The 24,739-nt window shown below is 36.5% G+C and overlaps 1 protein-coding gene across 1 annotated transcript in view; it reads left to right on the top strand.

The window, feature by feature from the left end:
* Positions 1–24,739, top strand: part of LOC139128656 (uncharacterized) — a 110,454-nt gene that overhangs the window by 22,568 nt on the left and 63,147 nt on the right. Inside the window, exons 12-19 of the mRNA XM_070694391.1 lie at positions 516–818; positions 1,872–1,963; positions 2,433–2,489; positions 2,942–2,998; positions 4,124–4,355; positions 5,428–5,538; positions 5,947–6,134; positions 6,616–6,735. Of these exons, the coding sequence (XP_070550492.1) occupies positions 516–818; positions 1,872–1,963; positions 2,433–2,489; positions 2,942–2,998; positions 4,124–4,355; positions 5,428–5,538; positions 5,947–6,134; positions 6,616–6,735 (1,160 nt within the window). The remainder of the gene's footprint in view (positions 1–515; positions 819–1,871; positions 1,964–2,432; positions 2,490–2,941; positions 2,999–4,123; positions 4,356–5,427; positions 5,539–5,946; positions 6,135–6,615; positions 6,736–24,739) is intronic.

Below are 24,739 nucleotides of genomic sequence, written 5' to 3'. Positions count from 1 at the left end.
CATTGCGGCCGTGTACTGTGAACATATGCTCAGGTAAAATCGGATGCCAAAATTAGCATCAGCTGCTCAAACAGATACATTTCTAAGAGATTGATGTTAGTTTTTGATGTATTTTATAATTTTATAATCCATAGACCCCCGAGAAAAACACAAGGGTCTAAGGATAATCCTAGTGAATGATACTCTATCACTATTTCACATTTCTTCTTCAAAGTTTTTGTAGGAGCATGTTTCGATTATGTAAATAGTTACTTACAAGCTATCGTAGCTCAATGGATTCTAACTCGAAATCTTATCCGATTATCACCAATAACGTCTACGGTTGTAATGACAAACTGAAGGCTAGGCTTTTCCAAGCTATAGTTTACAGACAGAGCAAACTGGCGAAAACAGCTAATTTCGCCTCTTCTCGACAGAAAACGCAGTCATGATAACATCTATAATCATAATCAGCTCTTGTCCGACAGTGATAAGGTTACATTTTACCGTGATACGAAATCGTTTATTATTTTCAGTCGAACCCACCGTTCAGCGATCGCATTTCAGCGACGAGGTCGAGGCAGACATCGGTGTGAACGCAACGCTTGTCTGCGTGATGTCCGCAAGTCCGTCGCCAACCTTCGTATGGCAGAAAGACGGTCAACAAATCACTACCAGCTCAGAGGAGACGATAGAAGGGACTGAGACAACGAGTAAGTTGATCGTGGCTTTCGTCACCAAAGAAGACTATGGAGACTACGTCAGTACTGCTACAAACTATGTGTCTGAAGATCAGTGCAAAATTAAATTGGTAGGGAGAAGAGGGGTTTCTGCTGGAGGTATGCATATCATTAAATGTGTACCGTTGTTTTCAGATCTATCGTGATATTTTTTGCCCCTTCATCGTAAGTATATTTGTCAGATAATCAATCAGGTATACTGCGTTCTTTCATTTTCGAAAATACGAGATACAGTATCTGTATAACGTTTGATAACTCGCATCGCTAAAACGATTGAAGCATTATGACCTGTTCACTGATCGGGAGAACCAACACTCCTCCGTGCTACTGCCAAAGCAATTTATTCGACCTACTTCAAAAGTCGTCGAACCATATTCCCCAAAAATCCAGAATTATGATAAAGAGCTAATGTACCAACCAAGGTTTTATAGAGTAAAAAATACCATCTATCAATGGAAAATGTCTCACAGACTATGCACGTATATTTGTTGTCCATCTGACATTACTGTACCTTAAGAATATGTTGTTCCGTTATTTTAAAACTACTACAGTCAAACCTGTCTTAGTGGTCACCCTTACAGAGCGGTCAGCTCTCTATAGTGGTCACTTTTGTGGCAGTCCCGTGGCATTTTACATGTTTAAGGCCCTCTACAGAACAGCCACCTCTCTTATGTGGTCAGTGGTCACATGGAATTGCTCCATTTTGGTACAAAACCTGTATATAATGGTCAATATATCTGACTCTCAATGACCTCTATCAAAAAATGCTCAGACTGGCAAGCACGAAATAAGTCTACTGTTACTGATTTTACATTCTGCATTACAAGCTTTCAGAAACTTAATAGCTGTTCTATGTTTTTTAACTGACTTATGTTATAAATTCACCACTTAGCGCACCACCTGCACAGAAAGTAATGCCACACCACCCCTCTATAGAAAGGCCACCTCCATATAATGGTCAGTTTTCCTTGGTCCATTGAGTGACCACTATACACAGGTTTGACTGTATTTCTTCCAATAGTGAATATTTCACTTTACATTCCTTCCTCGATAGCACTAAGGTTTTAATGTACGATTTATTGTAAACATCACAGTACGAGATTCTGAAATATTATTACTTTTCGCCTTTCTATAATCATTGAAATTCGTCAGGAATTACTGGGATCGTTTTTGGCCTGCTTATCGTTATCGGCGTTGCTCTTGCTCTCGGATATTACTGGTACAGACGAAGAAAGTATTCACCGGTAAGGGGAGACTCAACTGCATTTTCATGTCTATTTATGTGTACTTCTTACGATAGCAAAGAATTTCAAATTTGATTTGGAAATCTGTCTGTCTGTCTGTCTGTCTGTCTGGCCGTCTGTCTCTGTCTCTGTCTCTCTCTCTCTCTCTCTCTCTCTCTCTCTCTCTCTCTCTCTCTCTCTCTCTGGTATCTCTATATCTTCCCCCCTTCAATTTCTCTATCTCCGAGCTAACACTTGTGTTCATTGATCCGTTGGTCCAGTCATCTATTGTAGTATCTATCCTACCTGTGTATTAGCTGCGGAAACGCAGCTATCTGTCGGTGGGGTAGCGTGCGTCGCTATGCTGGTCAAAGGTCAATCCCGCCACGGATATGTGTCTACTACGCAAAAGTTAGCTTGAGGTCGCAATTATTATATTTACAGTATTAATCAGATTAATTATTCAACTCTGTGTTTGTTTGTTATGTAGGAACAAACCGAAGAACAAGGGACCTCTTTAGGATCAGAATTAAAACATATTGGAAAGGTAGGTCTTTGTTTGTGTGTGAGAGAGTCTGAGAGAGAGAGAGAGAGAGAGAGAGAGAGAGAGAGAGAGAAGAGAGAGAGAGAGAGAGAGAGAGAGAGGAGAATGAACAAGCTTACTTTTTCGCTGTGATTTTCTGTAAAAGTTTCAAAAACAATTGTTCAAATTTGTTCAAACTGTTTTTAAATATATTAAACGTATCACTCTTACTGAGAGAAGGAACAATGAAAGTTTATTAATTAATCATTGGCTAAGCTCTTGTTGCGCTTTTAACGAAGAGTCCGAGGATTGCATACATTTAGAAGAGACACCGTCGTCGTAATATATGTCCATTATTAAAGTAACAAACATTACTTCACTTTAGTGAAACATGTACTAGAATTCCATTTTCAGAAAGGTAGCTCAAGAATTGATGTCTATGTTTAAAACTGTGATATTATATTATTCGCCACCAGGACAACGACGCAGACCGAGGACATTATCAGGATTTGGAGTTTACTGAGTCAGAGAAGGTCAGATAAATATATATGATTCATAATTTAACACCCACAAACACTAACGTCTTTTCCATTCTACCATCAGTAAGCAGATGTTAACCTGGCAAAATTTTCGAACAAAACTTGCGGTAACAGTCTTCAATTCATTGTTTTATGAGACAACACATGGTGAATGTATTTAAATAGCTTTAAAAGGGGCGGTGACTATTCAGTGTAATTTTAAATGTAGATAGTTTTCTTTCGGGGTTACATAGGTGTACCTTTTTCATCATGGCAACAAAACCCATTTTAGATCACCTTGTACGGCAATTCTCCCGTGCAAACCAATCACTTCATCCAAACGATCCAATTGATGCCAGCTAATGATATCCCACCATTGTGTACAGATACCAAAGCCTTAACCTTCTCTACACTTTGTGCCATCGACTCCCTGGCTATTCATGATTATCGCTGAAACTTGACCCAAGGGAATGTTCAGTCATTATAAGGGAATGGACCGGAAAAGTTCGAGCTTCATATTTTACAATCCTGTCCTTGGGGGAGGGTCACATTTGACTGTTGCTAACCATGTAATTGATACAAATTTTTACCGTGGTTTATACAAGATTTAAAAGAAAAAAACTTTCCACAATAATCACTTAAAGAGAATTGCAATAGCTTACCCAACGATTATACAATACATGAAGTTGGTGAAATACATGAATGTGCCCATTATCAATTACACAGTTGACACTAGTAAGGTTCATTGGCACACACCCTAAGGTGGAACTAATAAAGGCTATACGCACACGCATGACGTTAGCTGCTATGCGTTTTAATTTCAAATATGTAATCAATTGAACTTGACTAGAGAGGGATCACTGACAGTACATGCGTGTACAAGAAATGTAATATTTCGAGGTTGCGTACGCGTAGGGGGCATGGCTTACAAGAAAAAGAGGGGGTCACATTAATCTTAACATGTACTTGATTTCCCCTCGCCTGTGATCCTCGTAATAACTGAAAGCCCCCCCCCCCAGCATATGGAAAATCGAAACTGATAGAATATACTATTTTGCTATCTATATACTTAGCGTAGGACAGTATTTCAGTAATAATGCCGATGATACTGATAGCCTGTCTGTATCGTCACATCCTCAGGAAAGCAATTACACGTCTTTAGAATCGCAGTACACATCTCTTCGCCAGCCTGCTACGGATACAGCTGACATCTACATGAAACTCGGAGCACGCTCCAACGATTTTCCACGCCAGCATATCAAAATGCATGAACTCATTGGCACTGGCTCGTACGGGCAGATAAACCGGGCCACGGCGACTGAAATAGCTGGCAAAAGCGGCAAGACAGTGGTAGCTGTGAAGTCTGTCAAAGGTAAGATATTCCCAATATAATTTAGGATCATTTTGTTGTCTATCTGAGGCGATCTGTTTTTTTTTTCTGGTCTTCTATATTTGCCAGCATTATTCCAGTCTCTCGGCATGTGTTTCCGTGATTAGCAAATTAATTAATCAATCACCATAATCCCTCCTATCTATCTATCTATCTATCTATCTATCTATCTATCTATCTATCTATCTATCTATCTATCTATCTATCTATCTGTCTGTCTATCTATCTATCTATCTATCTATCTATCTATCTATCTATCTATCTATCTATCTATCTATCTATCTATCTATCTACCTATCTAACTAGTCACCCATGATTAATGTAAAGAAATGTAAGCATCCACTTACCAAGGCTTGCAACCGTATTACAGACAAGATAATGTTGTCTTAGTCTGGTCCACTGGCCCATTTCTACCGCTGGCTGCGCTGCTCCCGAAAATAGAGTCAGGTACGGGCTAAGCCCAGGCTACCATGGCTGGCTATTAATGACACAGTCGCCTGACAAGATCATGTGATCAGCACATCTGTATAGTGGCAAGCTTGGAAATTACACGATGAAACATCGATCGTTGAATTTATTTGAACGGCTTCACTTTTAAGTCTTCGACTTTGTACTTGCATGATGGCATTTAGTTTTGAAATGACGATTATCGTCTATGATTTTTGTCTCAGACGTAACATACTGTCACTCCTTTTGCATGTATTGAAGTAACAAAAATAAGTGATTTTTACGTTTTTCATTCAATGTCGACATAGGATGCTTGGTTCGGATAACCATGGAGGTAAAATTTCTCCATGGGCATACAAAATCTAAATTCAAAGATAACTTTAAGTTGGAAATGAATTCAACTCAGTCACTGCGCTCGTACTGTTAACCAACGACAGCCATGCTTACAATAGCCCATACCTGACCCTATTTTCGTTAGCAGCGTAGCCAGAGGTAGAAATGGGTCAGGGGACCAGACCAAACTTTGCCATTACATTGGCATTCTACGTGCAGGGCGTTAGCGCCCTCAGTTGTAGACATCTGCATTTCTCCTTCTGTATTTTTATAGATAGTGCTTCTGATGATGATAAAAGGAGACTGACGGTAGAGTTGAACATACTACAGCGTATTGAACCACACAGAAATATTGTACACCTCCTCGGTTGCTGCACTGACAAAGGTAAGTTGGTTTACGGCGAACTTTCTTTTTAAGCTAGATTTAAATTTGCTATCAATAGTCTGTAAGGAGACCGTTGATAATGAAGTCACGTACATGAATGCAACTAATTCCGTTTTACCTCAACCCCTCCCCCCCCCCCAAAAAAAAAGAAAGAAAGAAAAAGGTTTTCGACTAAATGCAGAATTTCGACAAAGGAGTTATGATTTTTACCCCTCTCAGCATGAAAATAAAAAGTTTTGAAAAGCAAACATTTTTTTAAAAATCTGAAAGGTGAGTGAGCAGTTTCCTTGTCGTAATCCGCGTTCCCCTGAGTGCAATGACGTCCGCTTTCCTTGCTCTCAGTTTGATTATCCAAGATCCGAGTATACATAAGAATTGAAAATTCATGTGTTAACAACGTCATTCCAGAACCCGTTTACGTCATCATGGAGTTCATGGGTCAAGGGAACCTGTTGAAGTACCTTCGAGATTATCGACGAGATAAGACGAGCGACTACGCGAACGCAGCTCGACTGAAGTTGGTTCTCAAGAGTAAGGATCTTGTCTCTATGGGAAAGCAGATTGCCGCAGGAATGCAGTACCTAGCCTCGAAGTCGGTGAGGGCGCTATTCTGTGGCATATCTCTTGTAAACTGCTATCAGCGTTGCTTTCATTAGTAGTATAATTCCATTCATTCATTCAGTAAGAATTTAATTTGCACAGCTGAATCTTAAACCATAACGAAAGTGTTGTGCATCATGGTAAACAACAACAACATCACATCCAATGTCAATAAAGGTGTTGATAGATAAAGCCGAAGGGCATTTATATATGTTGTTGTTGTTGTGTTTTGTTTTGTTTTGTTTTGTTATATCTGTTGTTGTTTTTGGGGAGTTTTTTTTGTTATAGGTACTGATATGAATGCCACTTTAGAAAATGTTCACGGCACAGAACAGGCAATCAAATAAAACAACGAGGGATCAGCTATTTATGAGTATTACATTGTAATTGGTGTTTGTCTCGTGTCGATTTTTCTAGTTTTGTGAAATGCATCGAGCATATTTAGTTTACATTCCTTTCCATTTGACATTGATACAGTTTGTGCACGGCGAACTTGCTGCAAAAACAGTTCTTCTATCAAAAGACCGGCGAACTTGTAAGTTATCAAATATTGGTCTCAGAGGTGATGTGGAAATCGAAGCGATCAGAGTTAAAGAGGTAACATTACATTCTGTGATATTTTCCTTTGTTTTACTCTACTGCAATCAAAAGAAAGGCGTTGATAAATTTGTTTTGTTGCATACTTTCCGAAACCCCGCCCATGAAATGCGGAGTTCAGTTCTATCATAGCGAATGTTAGGAAGAAAAAGGCAACATCTACCACTCTATTAGTAAGAAAACTAAAGAAGATTAGTTTAATTTACCATCATAGAAAAGTAACACAACTTAATTAGATAGAGATTTTTAAATTTTGTTTCTCGTTTGTTTTTAGCATCACACCCGCCAGCCGATACGTTGGTTTTCACCGGAAACGGTCAGTTCAGGGGAATATTCAACAATGAGCGACGTCTGGTCCTTTGGTGTCGTACTGTGGGAGATCACTACGTAAGGTAAGTGTAGCTTGCAAAAGTACCAACCAAACATTTCAACTTGCCTTGCGTTATCCGGTCTTCCATATATGTTATCCTGCTAGCGACCTCGGGCACACGGAAACGTTGTCAAACGTCTTCTTGTATCGCGGCTGTTTTCCCTTTTGATGTTCAATTATCCATCAACTTTGAATATTTTTTTTTTGTTTTTACGATTGAAATAAGGTAAGACACCGTACCCTACTGCCAAAACCGTGACCAAAGTGAGGGAGTTCATTTCAAAGGGATTTCGAATGAAGAGACCAGCTTACTGTGACGCTAAACTGTAAGTCATGACAAACAAAGCTACCTCTATCTAATGTACTGTACGCCTTTGTTGGGCTGGTGAACAGACAATAGTTTATTGCAGTGTGAATATAATATTCACTACAATAAGTTATAAACACTTGAATGGATTAGCCTTGCATAGATGAAAAGTGGCAGTTCTCGTGATGTATAATCACACAGTGAAAGCTACAAAAAACAGAAGCCAATTTGAAATTTTGTTGATAAATCACTGGCACTAAATCATTAAATAACTGTGAATGTGAAAAACCGGTCTATATGTTTTTGTACTGATTTAATATTTTCTTAAACGAACGTTACTGAACTGAAACTCCATGAGGAATTCCTCACTTTTGCTGAACTGGAACCTATGTTTTTTTGCGGTCAAATGCAGGCAATTGCCACGTAAATACCCAATGTAATTTGATAAGGCACACAGATTGTGTTTTGCACATATGGCCATGGACATAAATATTTCGAAAATGTGGTCTCATATCAGCGAAAGAGCGATAACCAGACATTGAAATTTTCATGACATTGACCTTACCTTCACCGACAGGTACTCTGTCATGACGAGGTGCTGGTCGGAAAACAAAACCGAGCGACCGTCCTTTTCCAAACTCGTCATTGAACTTGAAGGCATGGCTAAAAGCAGCGAGGTAAATGTTTTTTTTTTTCACTGCTAAATATGAGCGGTTCACTTGTGTCGAGCAATCGTCCCGTTCTTTATGGCTTTTCCGATTTGAGTAAAGGCAGTTTTATCCTACAAGGGAGATCACTGGTTGATGTTACTGGTCTCTAGTACATTATAATTTGATAGCAATTTAACAACTGTTTTTTTATTAATTTGCAAATAGGAAACTGTTCATGGTTTTGTCCCTCAGTAGTAGGAGTATGGCAAACCAGAGGCATTATCATCAACGTTTGCCATTCCTTGCATTCCAGGTTTTCATAGACGTCAAAAAGGCGTGTTCCGACACTCCAGACTATAAGAAGGCAGCAAATGAAAAGTGTTACGAAACAAAGTGATGGCACTGTGCGATTGGTAACCGATGGACGCTGAGTTTATTCGGCAGAGATCAGTGTGTACGTTACAATGCAAAGACAGACATTTGAACGTCAGATCAGAAACTGCATAGGCAATATACTTAACGACCCTACCTTCATGATGGATTCATTTTTGGATGTAAAAATCATCAATACAGTGCTAACTAGCCATTCACATCCAATATTGCAAGCGCGGGGGATTAAGAAGGGGGTAGAAAGTTTGTTTTCTGGTCTTCAGATTAAATTCGAAAGACAGAGAATACGTACACATACATACATACATACATACATACATACATATATACATACATACATACATACATATATACATACATACATACATACGCAATTTACATAATCTCTCAAAATTACTCACTCATGTGACGTCATCAATGACGAGAGATAACTTCTGGCAGATAATATATTTAGCACATTCATAGACCCACATTTTTATTTGTAATACAAAACTGCTTTCAAGAGTGAAGTAAGCACGTCCTTTTAATGTTTTAGTGTGGCGCCATGAGGTTGTGCAGTTGTAGTTGTTCAGGGTCACCGACGCACGGTCATCTCACAATTGTGTCTAGAACACACTTTCTGTAAAAAGTTTAATATGTCTGTGTGTCATTATCAAACGCTAATGGAAGGACAATGATCTATTGACGTCAGATACACAATTTATTTTAATATAAAGGTCTTTCTTTATAAATACTACGAAATATACAATTTCTATGCTGACCTGACTACACCTTGCTTATTAATTCATTATTCATGTATAGTGTCTGCGAACGATGTGCACCGAAGTCGGTAGATTGTCCTCCGATGAATAATCTATACTTGAGTTGCAACATTACAATATGAATAAAATTGTTATTAAAATGGCTCTTTTCTTGTTGGGTTTCTCAAAAGGAATTACACATGACAATCTCTGCAACAATATGACCGCTCCTTATGTTGCACGATGCGCTCACATTGACAAGACCGAGAAACTGAAATACTTATCTCCAGTTTCGGCGTGCATATCACTGCAGGTTGTAACCTGGTACACTGGCGACGTTTGTTAAACACTCACAAGTACAGTAGAGAAACAAGGCGTCGAAAGCGCGCTGTAAAGAAGTCGCCAGAGACAGTCCTGCTAGATCAGCAACAGTGATAAGACCTTTGCAAGTGAATCAACTGAAAGTAGCAACTGCAATCCTGTACTGGATATTCGTCGGTTTTCAATTTTTTGATACAGCATCGTTCACAATCACGTCCCAGTTCTTTGAAGTCATTTGACATGAAGTTTAGGTATGCCTATCTGAAAATGGAGCGTTTTACATTGGCGACTCTACCTATGAATATAGTATATGCTGTGACCAGGTTGTTGACACATAGGCCTTGGCAAAGCTGATTTTGTTCGATTTCATAAAATAAATAACACATGAAAGAATAAACAAAACCTTTGAGGCACAAATTTGAAAAACAACATTTTACCGCTAACGTTGTACCTTGTTTTATTTTTTTTTTTAATAAATATCAACTACCCTCTCATGAACCCCCTGCTCGAGTTGTATTATCAAGTATTTACATTGTTGAAAATTAATTTAGGTGAAAACTGTGCTTTATTACATATGTACCACAGTTTACTTGCATCGAAGCGCGCACGTACTCTCGGTATTTGCACTGCAGTGCAATACCAAAAACATTATGCCATTCCTTTATGTTAATTTGTATTTAACATTTTCGACCCAGAAGTATTTTTTTTTGTAAAGTGGATGATATTACCGATAAAAAACTACGAAAAAGAAAAGTGTCAGTACTTATCGTAGTGTGAGGATGATTTTATTATCCGGAGAGCAGTTTGTCGTCAGCGAAGTAAAAGCATTCGCAATGGGCGATGTCGGCGTAGCCACAGTTACGTGTGGTTCGATACACGGTGGCCGCCGTGGCCATGTGGCCACGTCGGTTATCATGTATAGAACCGCACGTAACTGTGGGCGCAGCGGAGCCAATTATACAGTTAATATTTTCAGAGACGTTTTGCCACTAGTTTTCTCCCTGTTTTCAATCCTTAAGAATATTAAGAAAGTCATTTTTGATGTGAAGTTTAAATTTACTCTGTGCTTGTGTGACTTACATGCTAAACATTGAGCGCTTGTGTGCCACGGTGAACACTGAAATTTGATCGTTCGACAAGTTACGTTTGCCGTAACTTACTCTTAAAATTTCCATAAAAATCGTTGAACTGTTATTTGTATCGATCAGTTAGAAGAATTTCAAGCTCAAAAGCGTTCCATTTTCAAAGTTCTCTTCGTTTGACTATCTATGGCAAGTTGCTACGTACGTATGTGTTTGCGATCACAAGCAGAGTTCGAGCTCTCTGACGTCATCCTTGATAAAAAAAGTAAACAAAGTTGAGCCAATCAAAATAGAGGGTGTGGCACCGATGATCAATGGAAAGTGAAAGCTGATTCGATGCCTCATTGCAATGGTATCAATGTTTTATAACTTCGCAGGGTCGAGCTGAAGCTTTGATAGACAAGTAGTACGCGCGACTAATCTTCGATTCTCTCAATTAATGATGCTAATAAAAGATAAAACATATGTAATAATAACAGAACCTCATGGTCATGGTGTTCTGTTATAGTATCGCACACGTAGCAGAGGGATATTATTTTGCGTCTCGACCTAGCAGGTCGCGCTTTTTAATCTATGAAATAACCGACATCATACAAAATGATACATAGGTTAGCCAATATTTGAAATTAAGAATAGCCGCCATCTCTGCGTTAACTCAATCGGGAAAAAATAACTTTCGATTTCACAAATATAAGACGATGAATATTTTCATTTACTCAAAGGATGTTGAAACCACTTGTAGAATCTGAAAATCTACGACGGTAGGAGTCCCTCACCAGACGAAGACTCTCAAGACGCGTATTCAGTTTGACTCCTTTAAGGTAGTATGCGCCTTGACAGTTACAGATTTTAACCCTTTGCCCAAACTTTCCTCGATGAACCATTCGACCATTCTCCTTGCAAATCAAGAATACAAAGTAGGGGTCACCGTGTAAAATTTGGTACTGGAGAGACAAATTACCTAAGATTTCTCGATATTTGAAATTCAAAATGGCCGCCATCACTGTGTTAACACTGTGGGGGAAAATAGAGTTTTTGATTGAGCAGATGACTTGAGTTAAACGCGACTGTCTCTGTTTGATCTCTGACCAATTATAACGTCTGCACTAATTTGCATTTCACCTTAGACGTCATAGACCTTAAGACACTGGACGACGTTGTGACAAGTCGATTTTGACTTTGACACCTCGCTCATCACCTCGCATTTCAACTGGTAAGTCAATCTTGGCTGATAGCGTTACGATATTCCGTAAAACGCGACAAGGTTTAGCGTCTGCTCTTTCAAACCTGTTGGTTTGGATGTGACCGCTGACATATAAAACTGATAATCAATATTTCAATTTTGCAAACGTCAAATGCGATAATGATAATACATTTACTCATTATTCACGTGCTGGAATACAAGTCAAGTTTGTTTTATCTTAGGTCTTTGTGGGTTCCAGGAATTCGATGATGAGTACTGCGAGTACTAAACATGGATATATAAGAAGATTCTCTTAATTGATATTTATTCATGTGTTGCAATACTATTGTTTACACGGGATTCGTCAGCCTATATCATAAAGCTCTATCCAACTCTTCCACTAGACATTTTGAATATCTTCTATCGCGACTCTTTTCGTTTGCAGTGGTCCTATTTTACATCAACTTTGATTGTTTATTTTGATTGATAAACTAACACACAATACCGGACTGCCAAAAACATGATAAAGGATTTGGATGTACAGACAAGCTTACTGTAACGCGGAGCTGTGAGTAACGACTGACAATGTTGCATCTAATGAATAGATCGACACTAGTAAGACATTCAGATATATCTAAATCGCGTTGACTGTGGTTTGTGAACCTAATGTACATGTTTACAGAATAAACAAATAATGGCCAAACTCACAAATAAACAAATGGACCAAAAAAAACCCAATCAATCAAACAAACACACATTTGTGCTTTATTATTGTTGGCCAAGTCCCTCAACTGTGTGTAAGGACTGTGTATTGACATATGTTCACACACAAGTGACCAGTCCCCCCTTGCGGCATTGTTTCTACGAGGTCCAAGTTCTATAGTCTCTCGCAAGTTTATTGTTGATTAAGAATATCGCTAGTGAAACTCTTGGTCTGAAAACAAAGAAAATGATAACGTGCTAATGCAAGAACTAGACCTTGAAAACACACGTGTGCTTGCACCAGTGGTCAACTTTCATATAAGCTTAAAGATACATACATACATACATACATACATACATACATACATACATACATACATACATACATACATACATACATACATACATACATACATACATACATTTTTCTATTGGGAAGACATACAATCTGGCTTTAAAGGGCGAAGTAATCTAGACCTTTCTTCTGTCAGTGTTGTGGTATAAAATTCGGTCACCTATATAACATTTATCACGATAAATACAAAACCACAGGAACATTGCCACAAATTGATTTTGCTTCAATCTTTTGTTACTTCATTGGAATACAATAAACTAATCTGCATGCGCTACTAGCAGACTTTACAATAGAAATCTTGCGAGTGTATATAAAATAGCATTTTCAAAACGCTAAAATGTACAAATTGGGTAAAACAACGCTAACACATGAACATGAACCTCTAAACAGGAAGAATAATCAGATAACAATCGATACTGACAGAAACTAAAATGTTTCTATGAGTATCGATCGCTGATCTGAATATCTAATATATGACGTACTGTTCTTACAGAAGCATAGTAAGGAGTTCAATTCCATGCAGATATAATAGCACATCATAATCAAGGAGATATAGCTCTGAAATATCTGACTATTGTAAACAGCTGACTGTTGTTAAGTTTTCAAATTAAGTACCTAACCAAATTCTGAAGTCACGAGTAATACTGCGAATAGAAAATTGCGTTTGACTTGTGAGGCATTACCAATGACTAACAGATATCGGTGAAAACATAGTATAGCATGATTAAGAATATGTCTTAACACGATTGATAACAGTTCACCAAATCATTTACAAACAGCAAAGAAAATACATGCAAGTCAAAAAATTACAATATTCTGATATAGAACATTTGTTTGACAGAATAGTTATATTTGGACATTTCTGAATACTTTTTTTAGTTGATTAAACTAATCATACAAAACACCATCGTCTGCAAATATCTATATCTATAATAGATTGACCAGAAATACTGTCAAAATGGCATTACATATACGAATAACGGCTGAGAAATTAAATAGTACATCAAAAACCACCTAAATATTCATATACAGCAAAATTCAGGTATAAAAAATTTTTTTAGGGTATCGGGTACACACGTAATAACAAATGTTAGTTCTTGAATGTATCAGTGAATTTTAATATCGAATGCATATACTGTGTTCAAAACAATGAACATAGCTAGCTGTAATAAGTTAAGTGCACTTTAGCCCAAAAGCTAATATAAAACCACCTGACCAGCCTGACAGAAGAAATTGCAAGAGCGCCACCTATCATGGGCCAATTTACTGGCATAAAGTTTTACAGTAATGTCAGTAAGTCCGTTGTACATCTCATAAAAAAGAGAAAATTATCAAAAACCTGAAACAATTATAAACGTCCTCAAATCCATTACCAGTTTCTTCATCAGTAATATTACATCAATGGTTTCACAAAATATGCAAATTAGAACGGAGAGATTTCTCACGACTACTTTGTCTATGGTGGAAGCTACTAAATAATTGAAGTGTTAGCCTAAAGTCAAAACAACATCTGACGGATTGCCAGCAGAAGTCATCTGTGGATGTAGTCATGGAATGTTATAAATTTGACGTTTTACAAGCAATTGGAAAAAATTATCCTGACCAAGATGATACCACAGGAGTTGTACATTGTGAAGAAAAGATCTGATGAGTTTCTTTCTGAAATCGAAACATATATGAGAAGATTTCACAGCGATGCTTTGATGAATATTTTACAGTGAATAAAACAACTATTGCACTGTTGTACAGAACTATTGATTACATACTCTAAAAATATGAAAATATCACCAATCTTGATTTCTCAGACAAGTGAATTGTTTGTAATTTCTGTGGCATCAACACTAACTGAATAATAATTTACAAAATGTTGACTTAGAAAGCTATACAGAATTTTAAGCTTAGTTTCATTTAGATGATTTTAATTTTCTTACATCAAGAAAAGAAATTCTTCTCCAAATATGATCCATAAATGTTAAATATTTTACATAAAAATTATTGAAACTCTTCAAGTCAATCAATTGCTTCAATACAAAGTATAATATAATTTCTTTACATTTTCAAAATAAATATTAAACAAAATGTCAACCAATGACTTTAATTCCAACATTTTTGAATTTCGTACATAAAGATAAGATATTCTAACCCGAACTTTGCCCAGAAAATGTGAACCTTTTCTTGGGAAAATTGAATAATTTACATTGGTAATGACAAATAATTACAGCAAAACAAACTGGATTACAATTTCTTAACATTTTACAAAGTAATTCACTCTTAAAAATCAGCAACTTCCTACAAGGGCTTCATTTTCACTTGGAATAATTTCCTGACATCAATCGCGAAATTCTAACCCAAACCTTTTTTTGAACAATATCGTTTCGATGAGGAATGAGGACAATTGTGTCATTTTGGTGATGATGTGTTTGTAGGTTGTACAGTTTTAGCTGCAGTTTTTGAATTTACTGTCTTCTCAGATTCTTTTCTTGTAAATGACCTTGACAGTGCCACTGTCATCTGAATAAACTATTCTACCGTCTGTAAACACTGCAATGTAATAGGGGATTCCATCTACAGTAACAGTTTCCGGTATTCACCCTGTCTATCAAATTTCACTATCTTCCAATTATCTGCCACATAGATATTGTCTGCATTGTCAACTGTAACTCCCCATGGGTAATCTAAGTGATCACTTCCAAAATTATTCAATATTTCAAGATTACTGTCCAAAACATAGATACAATTTTCATCACCCTGACATGACACGATGAGTTGATTTTTGCTATTATGGTCAAAGAGAAGGGCTGACTGAGATCTCGACTTGAAATAATATCCCCATTCCATTACATTTGATTACACATTGTGCATTATAGTCTGCTATGAAAACATTTCTGTCTTTGTCAACAAATACACCAGTGGGATGTTCCAGTTTACCCATTGCTATTTCTTTTTTCACTCTACTCTTTGCATCACTCACTACAATGCATTTGTTGTCTACATCAGCTGTGTAATAGTCACCATTGTCTGCCATTGCTGTGTCTTGTGGTGTAAATATCTTTGGTAAGCCATGAACTGTGACAGATGTTAGAATCTGTGCAGTGTCTGCTGTTACTGTCTTCACACTGCCAGGCTGGTCATCAGGTCCATGGTCACAGACAACTACATGTTCATTCTGGTTTATTGTCAAGCCCTTTGGCGCAAAGACTGATAATCCCTTGCCATCGCTTGACAATAAAACCATAGCAGTGTTGTACAGTGGTTTACCTGTAACACAAAAATCCAAATTAGCTGAATGGTCAACAGTTCATTAAAAAGTGGTTTTTTGACATGAAAGTAACGATTTCTTAGAATATAGTGTTCTGTAGGTCATTTCTCCCACCTATGACCTGAGTTTAATCAGTCCCGAATATTCTTAAGACTATTTACGGTCATTCGCCTCCATGTCCTTGAATTAAATTAGTCGTGTTTACTAAAAGTAAAGATATTTTTAGAAAAGCAATAAAGTTACACGTTGTTCTTGTCACACGTTAGATGATACTTATTTTAAACTCACTTTTTCACAATAAATTTCACTTTTAGACACCACAAATTATATATTTTCTGTTAGCCCTATATCTCAACATTATGAAAAATATGTTTATTTTCCGAAATCACAGTGTTTGTGACCATTTCTCTCAAAAATATGCGTTTTTGAGTTTTTTTACCCAAAAAAATTAGGTGTTACAGGACTATGGCGACTTGACATCTTTTAACAGAAATCAACAATGGAGTAGTCTGGGGAAAAAACGTGTCCCAGATTTTCGGTAAAATTGATAGAACAAGAGAAATTCTTGCTGAAGTGAATGAAACCCGTAATTTATTCAAAAACCCAGAGTTGTTACTTTCACACCTTATTGTGCTGAAACAAAAGGGAATAGAAAAAATCTGGACACGGTTTTTTCCCCAGACTACTCTATTGTTGATTTCTGTTAAAATATCTCAAGTCGCCATAGTCCTGTAACAACTATTTTTTTTAGGTATAAAACTCAAAAACGCATATTTTTTGAGACAAATGGTCACAAACACTGTGATTTCGGAAAATAAACATATTTTTCATAATGTTGAGATATAGGGCTAACAGAAAATATATAATTTGTGGGGTCTAAAAGTGAAATTTATTGAGAAAAAGTGAGTTTAAAATAAGTATCATCTAAAGTGTGTCTCTCCCTTAAGTATAAATAAGGGGCGGTACAGATGTTTAGACGGACTGTTCGGGATCACGTCACAGAGTTTACTGAAAGACCTTTACTCTCATGTTGGATTTATTCTGTGAGCTTTGCGCGGAGAAACCTCAAGCCTGCAAGCCAATGGACTTCTCAATCATAAGACTGTCTGACTCAACTCTGGAGCGTTGTGTCGTCCCAGCTGAGACAAGTAGCCTGTAAACATAACACTTTGTATTTATTACACAACTTTGTTGTAAATTTTTTGTAAATTGTACTCAAAAAATCACGGACCAGAGAGATTTTCTGACGTAAAGGAAATAAGGGGCTCGTCCGGAGAGAGCACTCGACACTATCTAGCCAGCTTTTGCCAAATTACTGTACATTTTGAAGTCAGCAAGTTTTCATTGTGGCAGAATTAAAGCCATACGAATTTATGGAGGACCATGATCAGAACACATTTGCTTCTCTCAGAAAGGATAACCTAATTAAATTGGCCAATTTCCTCAGGTAGAAGTTCAGGTCTTAAGCACAGGAGGAAATTCGGTACAATATTTTGAAACATTTAATTAATTTTGGCAAATTTGAGAAAGAGCTTTAAAAGAACATGTGTCTGAGTCTGCCTTTGAACTCTACAAAGTACTTACTGATCAACGACTTTATTTGACCTAGTAACAGTAACTGGAGTTTGCTATACATACTTGTGCCAAAAACTAGTGCAAAGCTACCTCATGTATGTGTACTGACTACAGTAAAATGAAGTCTCACAAAGACAAACACTTTCCCTGTCCTTAGGATTGATGACTTTATCGATCGAGTCCGAAAAGGCAAGTATGTGACAAAATTTGATCTACTAAAGGGATTTTTGCAAGTCCCTCTGACTGATCGTGCTCGTGAAATATATTCGCCTTTGTTACAATAGGCAGATTGTTCCAGTACAAGGTAATACCATTTAGAATGAAGAATTCGCCCAAAACTTTTCAACGAATGATAAACAACCTCACATCCGGATTAAAAGGACGTAAAGCTTACATCGATGACGCTGTCCTTCACAACGACACGTGAGAGGAACACATCAAAGTCACGCGGAAATTGTTTTAGAGCACTGAGCAAAGCAATGTAGACCTAACGTCGCCTAATATGAGTTTTGTTGGGCAAGGGTGACCTACCTTGGAAAAATTGTAGGAGAGGATGAGGTAAAACCTGTCAATGCAAAAATCAGTGCCGATACTAGTTTTCCAATATAAAATTGCAAGAGACAACTGATACGCTTTCTCTTTATGGTGGGCTACAAAAGGAAATTTTGTCAAAGTTTCTCCACCATTACTGACCTTTAGAATAACTTACTTTAAAAAGTTATAAAGTTTATTTGCTCAGAACAATGACAACAGGCATTTGATAGACTTAAAGCCATACTTAAAAGTGCTCAAGTCTTGTTTGCACCAGATTTCAATTTGGCATTCAAATTAGCTGTAGATGTTAGAGATATGGGTGCTGGTGCTGTTTTATTGCAACAGGATATCCGTAGGAAAGATCATCCTGTCTTCTTTTTTCAACTCAAGTTTAAAATATAGCAGAACAAGTACTCTACAATCTAAAAAGTGTTTGTCTTTGATAGTAGCTTTACATCATTTTTAGGCTAATGTTACTTCTTCAATCAGAATATAGTGGTTTATGTTGATCACATCACTGTTGATTTTCTGCAGAAATTAAAAGGCAAACATAACAGATTTTTATGATCAACTTTAATGTTACAGGAGTTAAACCTTGACATCAGACATTTCAAGGGCAGAGACAATTGGATTACAGCGTGCTGTCTCCTTCGTATTTAGAGTCTGTTGTTTGTTCACACTTTTGAATACCACTTGCACTGCATAAAACACTATAATACTTACTGTATTAGCATGGATTATTGCCAATTATTTTAGCTGAAGAGTGGCATATACAGATGAATACAGTCACGAATACATAGTTTGTATTCCGTAAGCCTATATTCATGTGGATTCATGTGTATTCACGTGTATTATTCTATAATACAGGCAACTGATTAATTTGGATTTATCTGTATTATTGCGTTTTCATGCAGTGTTGTGTTCAAAGAGCACTTCTCTTTGAACACAAGAAATATATTGAAATATATTAAAATATATACAAAGATTATCAGCATTTACATATTGTATAGAACAAACCGATTTGCTTTGTGGTTACGATTAAATAAACTGTTTGACTCAACTCACCAGATGCCAAGGAAATGTCAATGTATTTATGATAAACTGAAAACCAATGGGATTGTAACAGCAAGAGGCGTCATGACCCCATTACCGGTAATTTTTGTGCCAAATTCTCTTTGTTATGTAGGTCATTTTCCACAATCCAAGGTCTTAGTTTAAGTGAAGAATATTCTTAAAGTCATTTCCCCCTGAACCCTTCAATTAAATTAGTAATATTGACTTTAACTGAAGATATTTTTAGATATTTAATTAACATATCAATAGAAATTCTATATTGTTCTTATATTCTCTCGATCTAATTATTCAATACATATAGGGGCATCACTGTTTTTCAGTTAGAGTTGAAGATCGCTTCAGCAGTGATTCAAGACTGTTCAATACTTTGACTCTCACGAAGAATTTATCCTGTGATATTTGAAGGGATCAACCTCAAGCCTACAAGCCAAAGAACCTCTCAGTCATCAGTCTGTCTGACTTATCTCGAGTCCTTTATGCCATCCCAGCTGAGATTATTAGCCTGTAAACTTTTACAGTGTGTACTGTGTCCCTTGACTTAGTGATAAGTTTTATTTCTTCCAGTAAATTACATTTTTAAAAAGAATGCTTGACATCTCCGGTTTTTCTGATGTAACAATTTGAAAACTGCCCAGTCGGTTCATCTGAACTTATCTATTTAAATTCAATTCAAAACCTCTGTTTTGTTTCAAAGACCTATTTCAGAATGTGGATAAACAGATAAAGTATGATAGAGCACTGAGTTTACACGAAGCAATTGTATCACTATAAATGTTTAGAAATAGCCTAATTAACATTTTGTTGGGTTTTACGTGCATTAAGCACATTGAAATATATTAAAATTATACAAAGATTATCAGCATTTACATATTGTATAGAACAAACCGATTTGCTTTGTGGTTAAGATTAAATAAACTGTTTGACTCAACTTACCAGATACCAAGGAAATGTCAATGTATTTATGATAAACTGAAAACCAATGGGATTGTAACAGCAAGAGGCGTCATGACCCCATTACCGGTAATTTTTGTGCCAAATTCTCTTTGATACATCTCGATAGTATGTTTTTAGTTTTTCCACAGTGAAGGAATAAAGCGAGGTACACATGTTCTAACTGCTCAAATATATAAACTGTATCATGTATCTCCATACCTCTTTGGACCTGCCTCAACTGATGATAGACTTCCTTCTGTTCTTCAGGAATGTCACCGTCATCAACACTGCCTGGATACGCTCCTTTAGATTCTTATAATTTGAAGTCAAACTCTCTTTAGCAGTCGTTTTCCTTGACCTTTCCCTTATCAAATTTCTGAATCGCTCTATTATGTTGTTTGTCCCTTTGGTAGGAATGGCATAGTCATGAACGATGTTCGTTACATAACCAACGAGTACATCGCCCTCTATCACCAGCGTTTGGTGAGGCTTGCCAGACTTTCTTGGACATAGAGGCGGGAACTTCTGGAAAGCCATCATTAATTCTTGTTTTGTTGCTAAGGCAATTTCTTCTTCATCGATTATGGCCCTAGTATCTTTGACGAACTCTACCTGATCAAAAACCAATCCGTGATTGGTATTAAGTTGTAATTCTGTCTTTATTTGAATCCAGTCATTCGCAACTTCATGAATTTCAGATGTTCTACCTTTCTCTTGTTTCTCTGACATTCCTCTTAGAATATCTCTGTCTCTAGCTTTTTCTCTTGTCCTGGCCCGCTCTATGGTGACAGCGGCCTTTTTTTCTCAGAATATCGGATTTGATTTTCTCATTTATCTCTTTGATGGCTTCAATAGACAGTTGGTGTATGTGTTCACCTGAATACAGAAATAAATGATAATAGTAAATTATAGCCAATTTAATGACAACATTAAAACCATGTTGTTTAATGATGAACCCCTTAAAATGCCAAGTTTAACAGGAGGATTGTAATGTCATAGTCATATATTTTGACATTACCCAACTACTGGTCTTTTTGTAATATCAGAGATGAGTCTTTGCAGTAGAACAGGGGTAAGATCCTACAATGAACAATAAGAATCGACGACAAATTTATTATAGATAATTTTTAATTGATCACCATTAATAATCTTAACTCGTTGCCATAAATCGTATTGAGTCTGGTCTATAGTGCATTTTCAATGCCAAAAGAAATTGAGGCACATCATCTCGGTCAATATTTAAGAGGTAGATCGATTATTTCAGAATATTTCTTTGAAGTTTTCTATAATATGAAAAAAATATTCTATAACAATATTTATTATAAAATATATAAAAAATTATAATATTTCTATCGACGCATCTGCACATAATGCAATACATAATCTATAAAATACGAACTAGAACATTTTAACATAAACGCTCATCCACATATCTAATTCTACGACAACATTTCAAAAAGCCTCATGCACAAAGGTGGAGAAAGAAAGTGACCCGTCTCTCGAGTACAGCCTTCAAGTACAACAGGGATAGTTTTACTCGTTTGACAACCAAGCCATACGAATCCATACTGTTGAACATACCTTCGATATCTGCCAATTCCTCCTTACATAGCAGATACTCTTCATAGTCTATCGATGCTCCTAGGGACAGGTAGAGAGCTCCGATTTCATCCAGCAGACTCTCAGAGAGGAATGTACTCTTCACCATCCTGTGAAGACTTCTACTTGAATAGTCACCCATCAAAGACTCCAGGGCTTCCGATGACTGGCAATCCATGATATAGGAAATGCTTCCTTTACGTGTATCATGTAACGCCATATGTTTATGGCGTTGGTCTAGTTGTTTCCCAACCAGTACAGCGTTTTCTTTTGTTTGTTTGTTGGAGTAGAAGGCAGTAGTAACTTCCCTCACAGTTTTCCCTTCCTGCGGAATAACACCGTCTGGTCTAACTTTTATTTCTATCTGGCCTGAAACGGCAAACAAGAGATATCTCGAACTTATCTTTCACGCACTCATTTATTTAATAGGTACTTACAGCTACTGCCTGTATCAAAATGAAATATATCGAATTAAAACAACGTGGGCAATTCAGCCATTCAGTTTAAAGGGCTTCTACACTGAAAGTAATGATAAAACATTGTCGAACTACCAATCATTTGTTTTTCTCACTAATAGATTTAATACAGTCAAGAGATCCGTCCTACCTTGTTTTTATTGGATGAAATTTCTTCATTAAATTTGGCACTTTGAATTCACATATATGATTATCTGAAAGTCGACATATTCATTAAGTTGTGTTCAGTGTATTCCATTTGTCTCAATAGGACTGTTTGTTGTTGTTTAGTTATATTTCAAATGACACTAGCATAATGTTATTTACTTACATGGTAAGCGCCTTCTCTTGTTTTTCTTTAACCAAAGGCGGTAAAAAGGAGAATCTCTTGACCGTCTTTTCTTGACATCTTGTTTGCCTGTTGAAAATATTCCATGTTTATGACAGAAACATAGACTCAACCATTGAAATATGTCAGTCAGAATTGCTGTAAATCACAGCGTTTGACTTTCTAGGAGATAGTTCGCTTGTGTTACTAAACTTTGCAAGATCTGAACAGCATCTGACTAGAAAGGTTCCTTGTTGCGACCAATTTGTGAATTTGAAATTGTCTCTGCAGTTAGCTTACGCATTTTAAGAAACAACCGATGTGATCAGAGCATTCACCAAATCAGAGAATAGACTGCGATTATAATTGATATTGGAAAAAAACAATTAACAAGAAATTTCTATTCATGGACGTAAATATAGGTATGACTTTATTTCACTGCATTTAATGTAATCTGAACGATTATGTTACTCTACACAATATATTATGTTGCATGTATATCGTTATTCTTCGATGGTACCCAGATGATTGGCACATGTTTGCACTGGCAAAACTCCCCCTTTGTAGCGCAAATATAGGTCATCGACATTTCAAATGGAAAATGTCAAAACAAGTGTCTTAGAATACGATATATTAAGAATCACGACATCAGAAGGGGTGGACGCAATTTGTCACGGATTGTTAACAGCGACTAAAGAAGAAATGTATTGAAAGCTGATTTTCAGCAAAAAAACTTTACACCCTCGAGACTTTCAACAAATTTTAATGAAAAAATAGAATGAAAGAAGTGTGAATAATGCGCGCATTTACATATTATGTATACAAACTTTAAAGTTGAAATAATCCGATTTTCTGCAGGCGTTCCACGATTTACGGAAAAGCATTTAGCATAGCATATTTACCGGTATTATATTCTGTGTCTTTCCTTCCTTTCTTTACGTAATGATCACTGCTTGATTGTTTTTTATTTTTAAGTGTAGACGAATTGTATCCCTCATTGTTTGCACCATCTGAAGAAGTCCAAAACTCACCTGTGAAAATAGTGCATCTTTTAGTTTTGGTTTGAAGTCTATGTATGGCAGACTGAAACACAAATACTCTCTCTCACACACACACACACACACACACACACACTCTCTCTCTCTCTCTCCTCTCTCTCTCTCTCTCTCTCTCTCTCACCTTGCCGTCGTTTTCGTCCAGTACTTGCTTTTATATTACCGGATGATACGCCATCATTTTTTCCATCGCCTGTGTGCCTTCTTTCTTTTCCTGTACAATAAAATGAATTACATATACTGCTATCCGGTACTTATGCTAACAAAAGAATAGTCGTCATTCGCTCATGAAAATACTAGGCTCAGATATTAACCTATGAGATTTGAACAATGTCATTATCGTGAAGGTACAAAAGTAACGGAAGTTAGCAAGTAATGCTAACTGCAAAACGTTATGACTGTGTTGTTTTGTAGAATTAAAACATTTTCTCTTTAAGAAAGATATGCATCTTAAATATCTTCACACTGAAGCAGTTTATTATGATGCTTGAAAAACAGCAGACAAAATTTTAAAACAGAAAAGTTAAAGTTATAATGTTGTTCAAAATGACTATTTTTTAGACAGCATTATAATTTGGGGTGTACCTGTATATAGTTTATCCTCTTTCATTTCTTCTTTGGTTCTTCCGTCAGTCGTGCTTGACTTCTGGTCATCAACTTGACTCTCTTCGCCTTGCACTTGGGAGAGACGTGAAACTTAGTTTAACTTACTTTAAAATGAAATAACAGGCACAACAGCCCGTAAAAATATGCATGTCTATTATATATATGCATGTTAATATATATATATATATATATATATATATATTATATATATATATATATATATATATATATATATATATATATATATATATATATATATAAGTAATAGTATGTGTTTGAACTTTAATGCATCGTGCAAACTCAGACTGACAGCGAACTTGTAAATCGCTTCAAGTTAAAATAAATAATATCAGGTTTCTAACTTATCAAGTAATGTAATGTTTTGATATCAGAAAAAAGTACACATTTTCAATGCTTGCAAATCTATGCTGTTAAACAAGCGCTCTGAGTTGGTTTTTAAGTGTCACCACTAAAACAAATGTTTTC

Source organism: Ptychodera flava, unplaced genomic scaffold (genome assembly GCF_041260155.1).
Source record: "Ptychodera flava strain L36383 unplaced genomic scaffold, AS_Pfla_20210202 Scaffold_63__1_contigs__length_709137_pilon, whole genome shotgun sequence".
NCBI lineage: Eukaryota > Metazoa > Hemichordata > Enteropneusta > Ptychoderidae > Ptychodera > Ptychodera flava.
Note: the sequence above shows the minus strand (reverse complement) of the source record. Positions and strands in the feature narration are given on the sequence as shown.